Here is a 13,515-nt window from a genome sequence, read left to right on the forward strand (position 1 = left end):
TTGTTGAGTTCCCTATAGGAGGGGTTTCAGCAGCTCTTCTTTCGTGAATATCTGTGACCCAAGTACTTTCTTTAGCACTAGCACAGAGTTTTCTCCATTAGGGAGGTTAGTCAAGTCGTCACTGTCCACTTCCATGGAGCCTTTAGGCTCTAGAACATTTGTCTGAGAGTCCCATAAAAGGCACCAGGAACATACAAAGGTAGAGGTTAGCATAAGCCACATCAACATGGTGTATGCCACCGAGCAGGCCTTTGCAGACTGCACAGCAACCACTGTGGGCAAGCTTTATGCATGTCTGAAGATGGTTGTGACATCATTTAGCAGGATAGTCTGCATTATAGCCTAGCCATCCCTATGGCAACGATGAAGATTTTGCTTGAAAGGCAAGGACTGATGGGCTTGAGACACTGAAAGCAGCTGGGTATTGGCTGCAGGTTGCAGCATCGTAGAATCATGGCGCTGAAAGGGGTCTCCAGGGTCACCTAGTATAATCGTCATACAACGTCATACAACGTACAGCATATCCTTATTGCCAAAAATGTATCTCATCCTTACAAATTTATGGAGTTTAATGTTGATCTAAGACAATAAAAAGATAATGTATCGTAACCGAATATCCTGAATAATTTGTTTAACATCCCAGCTTTGTCTATAATCTGTTTTCTCCAGGTACATATTTTACACAGAGCCAATCCTCCATAATTACTAGTAGCTTCTGCTTCCAATATTCTGCTACTCAGATTGTAGCTGCTATTAGCAAATTCTTTATCAGCTCCTTATAGTTGGCAATCCTACTGAAAGCTCATGTATAACATTTAATTGTCCAGCTAAGTCTTAAATGAATTAAAAATGATCATATCCATCAAGAGTAAGACTAATATACATACTGATTAGTTCATTTTCAATTGAGACTTGCATTTATCCTGTGCCTCTGTCAAGGCTTCCCGTGTACAATTCTCTTTTGGCTTAGAGTGGTGCTTTTTGTTTATATCTATCCCAAACCAGAGTGGGATGTCTCTATGAACTCGTTGGAATGTGAACGCCCAGCCCCACGTTCAACAGCCTGGTGTAGTGGTTAAGATCGTGGAATTCTAATCTGGTGAGCCGGGTTTGATTCTGCACTCCCCGAGCAGTAATATCAGGGCCCTCTCAACCTCACCTACCCCACAGGGTATCTGTTGTGGGGACAATTTATGTCCGAGGTGTGCTTTTATAAACATGTTTAATAGAAGCAACACTATAAATTTTTTACAGATGTTGTAAATATTCATAACTTCAGGGAGATCAGTCACTCTCTTCTTCATCTTCTTCACCTTCACCTTCACCTTCACCTTCATCATCCCCCACTCCATGGTAGGTAATGAAGTACGTAAGTAAATCCATGTAGGAGGATGAGGCAGAAGAATGCCGAGATGGTATATTGGACTGTACTATTTCAAACTGCAGGGGAAGATTCAGGAGCCCCATGTATTGCAGCTCTTTCCCTTATCTTCAAGTCTCCCTGCATTCAGAAAACCAGCCCAACCATAGAACCGTTCTCCTTGTTGGCCAACTTTTCTATTTCCAGGGAGGTCTCACAGCAAAGAAACATTCAAACCTGGAACCCACCATTTGCAGTTTGAAGTGGCACAGTCCATTCCACAGCCTCAGGGTTCTACCTCATTGTCACCTCATTCTTTCATGTCTCTTCCCTCAGATGTCACAAACAAACAAAACACATTCTTAACGTCTGCCCACAGTCTTCATCCTCAGCTTCAAGGAAGTCTGTTCATTGCCCATGGTGATCTCTACATCTGCTCAGATTCACCAAACAACTCTGTGAATTTTAAGAAGTCTTGATAACTGATGGTACTACTTGAGTGTTTTTCATATCCTTTGTTCCTGTTCCTCCTACCCATTGACCATAATCTTTTCATATTCTCATCCTTAAACTATAAGCTTCACAAAATCTGACAAAATCAAGGAACCTGGGCTATGGAGGTCAGGGCACTTAAATATATTACAGTGGAATTATTAATGGTAGATTCTTAAGCAGAGTTACCCAGTAGATCCAACCAGCTGTTCTGCAGGGTAAGAGTGGTAATCCCTTTGCCCACCCAAAACACCAGGGTGTAGTTTGCACGGGACTGTTTACAGAGTCCCAGTTTGAATGAATCCCTCCCATCTACACTGAATTCGATTTGCATTTTGATATTGGACGCTTTAAATATCCTCTCTGCAACAAGCATGATTAATTCCTGGTGACCCTACTTTCCCCCCACAGTATCCTGGAGTGGATATAAGCCTCAATGCAGAAGTCAGGAGCATTCTTATTAGATAAGAGCCCACAGGGAAGGGCAATATAAACATTTTAATATTAATAAACAAATCTATAAATAATGATGGAAACATGACTGCAGATTTTCAGTCAAACCCAATCAAAACACTTAATGTCAGAGGTGTGTTTTTAATCACATGTTTAATAAAAGCATCATTAATAAAAGCATCATGTTTAATAAAAGCATCATTAAAACTTTATTACAGATTATTGTAAATATTCATAATGAGATAGATCAGTCACTCACTTCTTCTTCACCTTCACCTTCACCTTCACCATCCCTGTCTCCACTTTCTGGTCCTTCACTCATAACGTCTGTTGAAGCGGGGTTCTCAGATTTCTCAGCAGAGCTCTCTATATCTTCATCTGCTGTTGAAGATGCTGCTTTTGGACTGGTGGCCTCTGTTGTTGCTGAACTCTTTTTTTTCAATGGATTTATCAGAAGGAGTAGAAGGAGTTGGTGGTGGTGGTTCAGGAACAGGTGGTGGTGGTGATGGTTCAGGAGCAGGTCCTGGTGCTGCTGGGGGTGGTGGTTCAGGAGCAGGAGGTGGTGGTTCTGGAGCAGGAGGTGGTGGTTCTGGAGCAGGTGGTGCTGGTTCAGGAGCAGGTGGTGGTGGTGGTGGTGGAGGAAGAGGAAGAGGAGCAGGAGGAGCAAGTTCTGCTGATGATGGAGGTGGAGTAACAAGGGGAATCAGTTGTTCCAGCAGTGGTTCAGATAATATTTTCTCAATACTGAGCTCTCATAATGGTGGTGTTCCCATGCTCCAACTGGTTGTATCCACTTCTTCAAAGGATCATCATGCACTTTGTCCGGTGTGTTTTTCTCCAGTTCATCCAGATTAGAATACATATATTTGAACCAAAGAGGTTTATCCCTCAATGGAGAGGGTGTTCTGGGAATCTCTTAATCTGGCATGAGTTTCTTTTCTTTGTCCAGAACGTTTTTCTCCTTGGCCGCAGAACGCTGAGTCCAGACAACAATCAAGCAGATAACAACTACAATAATCAGAATGCCGGTAGTCACTGAAACAGCCAAGAGCAGCTTGTTGCCATATCCATATGCTGGAATTCCCTCACTGGAATCATGGTGCTGAAAGGGGTCTCCAGCGTCAACTAGTCCGATCCCCTGCACAGTGCAGGAAACATAACTACCTTGGCCCCCACAGTGATCCCAATTCCATGCCCAGATGACACATCTTTTGGAATGTTATAAATTTATTGTCATAATAGTACAATACTAATGTTGTTCTCAGTATAATAGTGATACAATGTACAGCATATCCCTATTGTCCAAAATGCAATTCTTCCTTACAAATTTATGGATTTTAATGTTGATCTGTAGGACAATAAAAAGATAATGTATCATAACAGAATATCCTGAATAATTTGTTTAACATCCCAGATTTGTCTATAAACTGTTTTCTCCAGGTACATATCTTACACAGAGCCATTCCTCCATAATTAGTAGTAGCTTCTGCTTCCAATATTGTGCTACTCAGATTGTAGCTCCTATTAGCAAATCCTTTCTCAGCTCCTTATTGTTTCTAACCTATTACGATAGCTGAAGAGAACTGTAAGTGGATTACATGCAATCTCACAATGAATAATTTCTGTTGGAATCTGATGTATTTCTTACTGAAACTTTTTGACCAAACCCATCGAATATGGATAAAAATACCAATATGCTTTTAAACATCTCCAGCAACTGAAAGAGGATGTCAATATCATTTTTGGCATTCTTGGTAGGGTATTAACCATCCGTACATCATCTTTGTTTTTGTTGTTGTTAGGTGCGAAGCCATGTCAGAACCATCATGACCCCATGTACTATGATTCTCCGGAGTCCATTTAAGTTTGCACCAACTGCCTTAGTGACTCCATCCAGCCACCTCATTCTCTGTCGTCCCCTTCTTCTTTTGCCCTCAATTGCTCCCAGCATTAGGCTCTTCTCCAGGGAGTCCTTCCTTCTCATGAGGTGGCCAAAGTAGTTCAGTTTTATCTTCAGGATCTGGCCTTCTAAGGAGCAGTCAGGGCTGATCTCCTCTAGGACTGACCGGTTTGTTCACCTTGTAGTCCAAGGGACTCACAAGAGTCTTCTCCAGCACCAGAGTTCAAAAGCCTCAATTCTTTGATGCTCGGTCTTCCTTATGGTCCAACTTTCACAGCCATACATTGCAACTGGGAAGACCATAGCCTTGACTAGACACACTGTAGTTGACAGGATGATGTCTCTGCTTTTCAGGATACTGTCTAGATTTGCCATAGCTTTCCTCCCCAGGAGCAAGCGTCTTTTAATTTCTTTGCTGCAGTCCCCATCTGCAGTCTCCATCTGCTGCAGTCCCCATCTGGAACCCAGGAAAATAAAATCTGTCACTACCTCCATTTCTTCCCGATCAATTTGCCAGGAATTGAGAGGGCTGGATGCCATGATCTTAGTTTTCTTGATGTTGAGTTTCAAGCCAACTTTTGAACTCTCCTCCTCCAGCCACATTAACATAACAGATGTAGTTATGTTATGTCAATATATACACTGAGAAGGTCAGGGTAATGACATCTTTCAATTTTTCCATGGAACTTTGGAGTTCTGTTTTACTGGAAACAGATACTGCGGCAGAAATGGCAGTATTAGAACACAGGATTCTTCTAGAGTTTGCCTCTCTGTTTCTATAGCAGCCCAATATGCTCCCCAGAAATCTTATTCCTGGGGATCCCCTCTTCTCCCATGATTTGAGGGGCACATTGGCCTGCTGCAGAGTGTGAGAGGGGGAAAATCATACTCTGTGAGCAGAAATCCCTGTACCCACCTAGTTAGAAGCCAAGCCACCCCCCCCCTTCCATTTTTCAGCAGACCCAAGTTGTGTTGAAGCATACAAATATATTCTTTTACAACACAGAAACAAAGATATCATTCCAAAACAACTCTTTGGGGGCTAATTTTTTTTTAAAAAAACCTTTCCTAATATAAATAGGGATAGTTTTAAAACATTTTCTTTTTTTAGGCTATAAAGCAATGCTGCTGGTCTGCTTTTTTGTGGAAAGGCAACATAGCATAAATAATACATTTTTCTTTGGGGGAAAACTATTTAATCAATTTTAAAAATACACCTACTCATAAACTGCAAGAGGAATTTTATTGCACAAAATGCTATTTACACCCCAACAGTCCTTGATAACAGAGCACAGCCAAATCAGTGCCCAAGTCCCAATTTAACTGGCAAACAATAATGGAGAGTCACCCAGGGAATCTGTTCATCCCTTTCTTTGGGTGACACAGGTGGTCCATGTCTGGGACAAGGCAGTGTGCTACATTGATATTCATTAAAATGGACCATGAATGGCTCCGAACTAGTAAGGATAATAAATAACAACAAATGCTGCGAATACCACGGACAGCCAAAGTTACCAACAAGATAGTTTTAGAGGGGAGCAAATCAACTGTGTCATTAGAAGGCAAGATATTATGGCTGAAGTTCACTTACTTTAGACACATCATGCGATCAAACTCGTTAGAAAAATCATTAATGCTCGGCATGGTCAGTGGCAAAAGGAAAGGTGGTCACCAAAGGATCCGCTGGCTCAACAGGATCAAAGCCGACACAGGGATGACCATGAACCAACTAAAAGAAGCAGTCATTGACGGAAGCACTTGGCGAAGACTTTCCTATAGAATCACCGAGGGTCGGACGCAACTGAATGGATAACATCATCATCAATAATAATAATAATAATAAAAAAGAACTGAGTGCCATCCTAACCAGAATGACAGCCTAATTAATTAATGAATTCCCCTATTAATTATTTGGACTTATTGCCTGCCACTGTCATGACTGGCTCGTGGCGGGTCACAGTTTGTCCGTATTAAAACTTTCTGACTAGATGGGCGTTCGTAGTCTTTGAAGAGTGCAACGTCCTTAAGGATGGCACTCCAGGTCTCTAGTAGCAAACTTTGAAATAGAAGTAGGATAAAAAAAAAATTACTGCTATCTTGTCAGTTCACTGAGACAATGGTGAGAGACGAGCGTTTGGAGAGAAGCGGTGCCAATAGAAAGGCTGCTTTGACACGGACGTTTTCTTGTCTTGTGTTCATGCTCAACGTGGACCACCTGAGTTTGCTGGGGTCCTCTTCTGTAGATGGAGGCTGACAGATGTACAGCTTCATTCACTCAGATGCAGAGAAAATAGGGGGGGAAATCTAAACTACAGGGAATATAAAAAAGGCATATTTATGAATAAACTTCTATGTGCAGATTGGAATGTACCTGAGTTAATGATGGGTTGAACATCAGATCCTGTAAGTTATGGAGGGTCCTTGTCACTTATGTGGTGTATTCGAGGTGGGAATATTATTGACAAAACTGTAGATTTTCTCCCCTAAGTGGTAAAAGCAGCTTTGGTGTGGCAATTTTGAGTAGAAAATATGATAAAGCATTAGCCTCTTCCCCCAAGAACAAAACCAAACCAAACTAATTATATAAATATCACATGGATTAGAGAAAAATCAGCATCTTTAAACATAAACCAGTAATTTGTCTATAGTGCAACCAGGAGCATGTTCATTAAAAATCCAAGTGTATGTGTAAAATATTTTTCTCATGAAATCAAGCTTAATAAACTCTTATCTCTTGGGATGTTTTAATTTTTTTGGTAATGAACATACAAAAGAAATAATTGGGTAAGAAAGTGCAGGTAGCATCCATGATTAAAACAACACCCAGTTGTCCCAGTATGCTCTTGGAGGGGAAGGAGGGAGCTAATTTTAGAAATAAAATTCCTGTAGAAGGGAATAATGAGGTGCCTTCAGTACGAAGGTCACAGTCATTAATAAAACGACAGGCAATTTCATCTCTAGGTAAAGATGGTAGTAGTTAAGAGGTTCACGGTTTGGTTTACAGATGACAGTGGATCCGGTACAGATCTGATAGTGAATTAGCATTTCTCCAGATCTTTATATCCATGTCTTTGAAATGTTGTGAGGTGATACCAATTAACTAGCTGCTGAAAGGAAGCAGAACCATTTGAAAGGGTGCACAGACACACAATGTGGTCTGGAATAACACATAGCCGCAATAATAATTTTAAAAAGCCAATTTTCCTCAGAACCGGAGTTTAGCACCTTGTTTCATATAAATAACATATCTATCAGTTTATTGTGTAGGAGGCTTCTAGAGAGAGGATTTTTCAAGTGTTAGGTGTGAATTGATGGTACCCATTTGGGGGTCCTGTCCAGTGCTAATTGCTTCCATCCTAAACATATAGTTACAAGAGAGTGTGTTTGAAAGTGAACATGATGGATTCTTAAAAGCTGCGATCTACTCCCACATCCATATTTCTGTGTGTGTTCTTCCCTGGCTTTTTGGCAGGTGAGCTTTCTTCTTTTACATTATTTAACACCCTGTTTTATAAGTGTATCAAAACTGCTTACTCTAGAAGCCCAAAATAAAGCCACTTAATGTGAATATGAAAAATGATTTTCCAAAGGTTTGGGAAGTGACTAACTTCTAAGGTTCTGCGATGGACAGGTTTGGGTTCAGACCTTCTCTAACAGGAACCAATGAGAGCTGAAGGAATGCTGAGAAAGGGAGACTTGAAAGACATCAGTAAAGAGTTAGTAACAGAGAAGCTGACAGCTTAGGGGCTGTTCGGAGCAGAGCTGTTCAGAGAAGGCTGAAAGTCGTGAATGAGTAACTGACAGATCCCAGTTGTATGAACAGGACCTCAGTTCAAAAGTTCCATGGAAGTGAAACACGGTCACCTATACTTTCCTTTCCTTAGGGGCTTTTCGCACGCCTTCAAAATCGCACAATGGTTGCCAATTGAAAACGCTACTGATTTGCCATTATGCACAACGTCGTTGACAATCTGCCACACACCTGAAACCGATCCGCAAAAAGCGCTTCCTTGTAGCGCTTTCAGGGAAATCCCCAAAAGCGGATTCACCCTCCGGAAAGCGCTACACTCTTGCAACCAATCTGCAACACTAGCGAAAAAGACCTGTGCGTTAACATTGTTGCGGTTTCTTCAAAGTCCCTCCTCCTGAGCCTGTCCTCCAAACTTCCGGCGAAGCGATCGCCATTTTTTTTTCTCCTAGCGAGCGGGGATAAACGCAGCAGCGAGCCTCTTTCTGTTTAGAGGCTTCCCTGGCTTCAGTCCTTCACCTTTAGTCACTAAGCACAAACAACAGAGAAGCCTGTTTGCTGATGTATTTTCCCTTTATTTTTTACACTGTTTTCGGCCGAAAATCAAGCCCGTGAGGGGAGGGGGATTTTTTTTTTCCACTTGGGGGGAGCGTGGCAACGATGAAACGACAGCTCAAACACACCTGCCAGCTGATGGGTCTCTCCGTTGCAACGAATCAACACATATTCGTTGCAATGGGTGTTTTTTTTTTTTTAAACCTTTCTTAAAGGGAAAGGGGCTGTTTGGGAGCATGCTAACGGCTGCCCATTGGCTGCTTGACGGCCAGGGGCGGGACGAGCTCAGCAATAGCGCTTCCTTTCTAGCGATTTTTGCTGAGACCGGAAGCTTGTGGGAAATGATAGAAACGCAACTGGATTCCACTACAAAGTCAGGTATGCATAATGACGAATTGCACTATTTTAAATGGCGATTTTTCGTTCAGCAAACAATTTGCTACAAGGATCCCGGTGCGGAAAGCCCCTAAGGGTGTTTTGTTCTGATCATAAATAAATGTTTCTTGTTTCGATTACCCTGCTAGCTGCATGTTTAAAGATAGAAACATGCACACAATTTAATAACTCGGCCTGAATTTAGCTATACATACTGCAGTATATTATAGCAGTGGTCCCCAATGCCCGGTCCGGGGACCGGTACCGCTCTGTGGATCATTCAGTACCGGGCCGTGGCTCCTCCTCATCCTTCTCCCTGGCTGCTGCCTCGGGGGCTGCCCTGCCACTCTGCCGCCGGCTCACCTTTGGTGCTCTCTGGCGGCTGCCATGTCTGGGGCTCCCCCTTGGTATGGCACTGTGCAGCTGCTGCTGGCAGCGCCCCCCAGTGGGCGGCAGGAAGTCAGGGGCACCGACGGGAAAGCAAGTGGAGCAGGGGCTCAAGTGGCAGTGGCAATGTCCCTCGGCAAAAGACTACCCCCCTGGGCCTCAGTAAAATAGTCAAGTGTTGACTGGTCCCTGGTGATAAAAAGATTGGGGACCACTGTATTATAGGATATGAATGAATAGTGGCAGTGAGTGATTAGAACAGTGCTTGAGCCCCAACCCCAACAGATCTGTGTGAGCGAGGGCTGATTATTAAAGGGGGCTGGGATACCCTATCTGTGGTGTCCCTGGGAGCGAGAGAGGAGATCTGAGGTGCAAGATGGTCCTAAAACTCCATATATTAAAAAAGAGACAAGAGATGTGATGAATGTGACATTCTGACCTACTTCTAACCTGAATAAGAGTGATTTGTAGAGGCTGTGAGGCACTCTGTGTGAGTGGAGAAGGGGCAGCACAGTTCCAAATATTAAACAGACATTAGACAGACAAAGGCAGGAAGTTAGTTTGATGAATAATCCTAATGTGAGTGATAAAGGAATTTCCATTTGCCAGACAAATTGAATATATGCTCTTACCTCTGTTTGTTATCTCTGCGCATATATCTTTTTCAAAGCAGAGCCTGAAATGACACATTGAGTTTACTAATGTAATTCATCTATGATTCAGTTCTATACAGCCAGTTTTACCTTTCATACTAAGCACTCCACACCAAAGGCCATTTGATGAACACTTGGTACACTGTGCAAGTGTACCCCTGAAACCTGGGATATCCCTCAACCCTTGAAAACTTGGATATCTGTGCATAATCTATCAAAAACATCTTATTGCTGCTCTTGCTGAAAGAGTTCAGCAGAGTGGCATACAAGGTTGTGTGCAGTTCTGGAGGCCTCACTTCAAGAAGGACGTAGATAAAATTGAAAGGGTACAGAGGAGAGCGACGAAGATGATCTGGGGCCAAGGGACCAAGCCCTATGAAGATAGGTTGAGGGACTTGGGAATGTTGACTAGCAGGTGGTGACTATCCCAGTAACGACGCAGACCCAGATTTGGCAACAAATTGGCCGCAGCCGTTTATTAACCGGGACCCCTCCCACTGGAGCGTTGGCCCGCATGCCAGGTAAAGGAGCCCATGCCTTGTCAACCGGCCGGCTAACCACCATGCCCGCAGCGTTCCAGCTCCTCGCCTCACTCCCAGCCGGGAGGATGGGATGTCTTCCACCGCAGGATCCCTGGGAAGCAACCATCAAGGACCCCACAGGTGTCCGCCTCCATGGGGCCCCCTCCCTTCGCTTGGCCCCGGGCCCCTGGCCTCCCAGCCGGGTAGGCCGCGCCCGGTTATGGCCGGTCTCATTAACGAGACCCCCTACTCCAGGGAGTCCCGTACGCAGACGGGCTCCCTGCCAACAGGCTCCCTACCTTGCATGACCCACGACTGCGACGAAAAAACAGTAACAAACAGGGAGGGACGTGAGGGTAGCTGTCCGGGCGCGCGGCTGAAAGGGAAAGAGGGTGGGCTGCGTGCGCACGGCCTTTTAAGGCTGGCAGCCCCGCCCTTCCCCCCAGCGCGCCGCAGCGCGGCTCGCTGACGCAGCTGGGTCCGCGCCGCTCCCGGGCGCCACCGCCGCGTCAACGGCGGCCGCGCTCAGTTGCGGCCGCTATTTCAGCCTAGAGAAAAGGAGGTTGAGAGGGGACATGATAGCCCTCTTTAAGTATTTGAAAGGTTGTCACTTGGAGGAGGGCAGGAGGTTGCAGAGGAAAGGACGCGCAGTAATGGGTTTAAACTACAAGTACAGCGATATAGGCTAGATATCAGGGGAAAAATTTTTCACAGTCAGAGTAGTTAAGCAGTGGAATAGGCTGCCTAAGGAGGTGGTGAGCTCCCCTCACTGGCAGTCTTCAAGCAAAGGTTGGATACACACTTTTCTTGGATGCTTTAGGATGGTTAGGGCTGATCCTGCGTTGAGCAGTGGGTCTGACTAGATGGCCTGTATGGCTCCTTCCAACTCTATGATTCTATGATTCTATGAAGGTTCTCCCCTCTCCATTTTATCATTTTGACAATCCCTTTTGTTTGCAGGTCAGGAACAGGATACTCACTCAGGTTCCTGCTCTTAGGTTCACACAGGAGAGATGTGCTTAAAACCGCAACAATTTATTAAGAAGACGTAGGATCATCTGGTTTCAGGACAAGGGAGCTTGTGCAGATCACAAATCTAAGCAGAAACCAGAGCCCAGCAGGGACTCTAGTCCATGAGATTAAAGCAATGTGCACAAATATCACAGCTCTAGTCTGCAGGGCTACAGCCGATTTTACCACTCTGGGATCATTATCCTGCATGGTATAAACCAGGGCTTACATGACTCTTGCCAGCCTTATTACAAGGCATGGGCTTTAGAATACACAAGGATCTATACAGATGCCATGTATCACTATATTTAATAGGAGTTGCTTTTCATGTGGATGAAGAACCCAGCACAATGGAGACATTCATGGACAAGGGAGGCCTCTTAACACCTCGGTGGGGGGACTTCTCAGGAACAAAGATAAACACCACTTTCCAAAGAAAGGGGGAAAACACCATAAATGAGGCCCGGTTACAGTCCAGGAGAATGGAATTCCTTATGGCCCTCCTAGCTTGCTATTAATTTCCCTCTGTACTCAGCCTTTCATTAAGTGGTCTAGGTTCTGCAGTTTGAAATGAGGCCAACAGCCATGCTCTTTGAGCGATATCTCCAAATACCCACAGCCCAACGCCTGTGTATACGTGGAAATTCATCCGTAGATGACCTGCCCCCCCTATGTTTTGGCTTGTCCCCTGTACTCTGAACCCAGGGGCAAATTCCTTGCCAAGTTATTACTGAACTCACACCCTATTTCTGATTTTGACAAACTCACCTATCTGTTATCTAATACCGACCCCCTATATTTCATATAGGGTGGCACTTTTCGCTTTGGCCACCAGGGAGCCAAAGCATTTTTACAGGCGTCTCCCACCTTGATACACCATTTCCCCCCCCCCCTTATTGTAACTCAGTAGCCCATGTTTACAATTTTATGTACACAATAATGGAGAAATATTGTTTTATTCGTATTTGCACTTTATTGTTTTAATTGTGCTTCTTAATGGCCTTTGACTATATGCAGTAAATGTTATCGTATCATATCGTAAGTAGGCCAGGGGTAGTCAACCTGTGGTCCTCCAGATGCTCATGGACTACAATTCCCATGAGCCCCTGCCAGCAAATGCCAGCATTTGCTGGCAGGAGCTCATGGGAATTGTAGTCCATGAGCATCTAGAGGACCACAGGTTGACTACCCCTGGTCTAGGCAAAGCCGGTTGATTTCATTCTCCGCTCTCCTTGTATAATATGGGAGTGATAATGCTGATCTGCATCTAAAGTTGCCAGCTGGGGAGGAGCCGTAATGGTAACTGTTTCCCAGCAGTGAGTGAACCCTGCAAGGGTACCCAGAGAGACATCCCTTTCACTCAGAGCAGACACAGCCGATGAATAATGAGCCGGCTGCCTCTGGGAGGAACAGAAACAAGGGGCTGGTGAAGAGGTGAGGCTCTCAAGAGCTGCAGTCAGGCAATCAGGATAGTGCTTGTAATCATTAAACTAACAATTTGTCAAAGGGACCCGGCGCTATCCTGAATGGCTTTTGGATGAAGCTGAGGAAGCAATCTGGATCCAGGCAGACACTGAGGGGCAAATTTAATTAAAACCAGATACACTTTATCGCCACGAGCTTCCACGGGTTCAGCCAATGCAATCTGCAAAATTCAATTCATACAATGCCCTTATGCAGTCAGCAAGCTGGCTTCGCTGAGTCCATTAAGTGAAAGTAATGGACTGGAGCAGCTGGGGAAGGTACAGCGTCTTTTTTGCACTGTGCTGCCCTCAGTCCTAGGGGCAAATGCAAGCATGCAGAGAGGAAGTCGTTGTTTTGTGAATTCCTGATTGCAGGCGGGTGGCCCCAACACCAGAGATCTGACACTAGTGAAGTTTCTGCTTTTCCAGTCCTCGTTTTCCACGAGTGGGTTTTCTAGCCTGTGCTGGTCTAATGCCCAACTGGTGTGGGGTTGCCTTCACAGAGAAGGCAATCTCCAGAGGCTGAAGCAAGACATGATGTTTGGCATCTGTTCTCCACGGGGACTAGCAGCCCTGTGCCAGATAGTTTCCCCCTTT

At 44.5% G+C, this 13,515-nt stretch overlaps 1 protein-coding gene across 2 annotated transcripts in view; it reads right to left on the reverse strand.

Annotated features, from left to right (window-relative positions):
• Window positions 1-5,429: 5,429 nt before the first annotated feature.
• BANK1 (B cell scaffold protein with ankyrin repeats 1) overlaps window positions 5,430-13,515 on the reverse strand; it is a 179,571-nt gene continuing 171,485 nt past the window's right edge. For both annotated transcript variants that reach the window (XM_077300769.1, XM_077300768.1), the window contains exons 15-16: window positions 9,903-9,946; window positions 5,430-6,514 (exon numbers count right to left, since the gene is read on the reverse strand). In XM_077300769.1, coding sequence (XP_077156884.1) covers window positions 9,935-9,946 — 12 coding nt within the window. In that variant the 3' untranslated portion in view covers window positions 5,430-6,514; window positions 9,903-9,934. The remainder of the gene's footprint in view (window positions 6,515-9,902; window positions 9,947-13,515) is intronic.

This window comes from Paroedura picta, chromosome 10 (genome assembly GCF_049243985.1).
Source record: "Paroedura picta isolate Pp20150507F chromosome 10, Ppicta_v3.0, whole genome shotgun sequence".
NCBI classification, from domain to species: Eukaryota; Metazoa; Chordata; class Lepidosauria; order Squamata; family Gekkonidae; genus Paroedura; species Paroedura picta.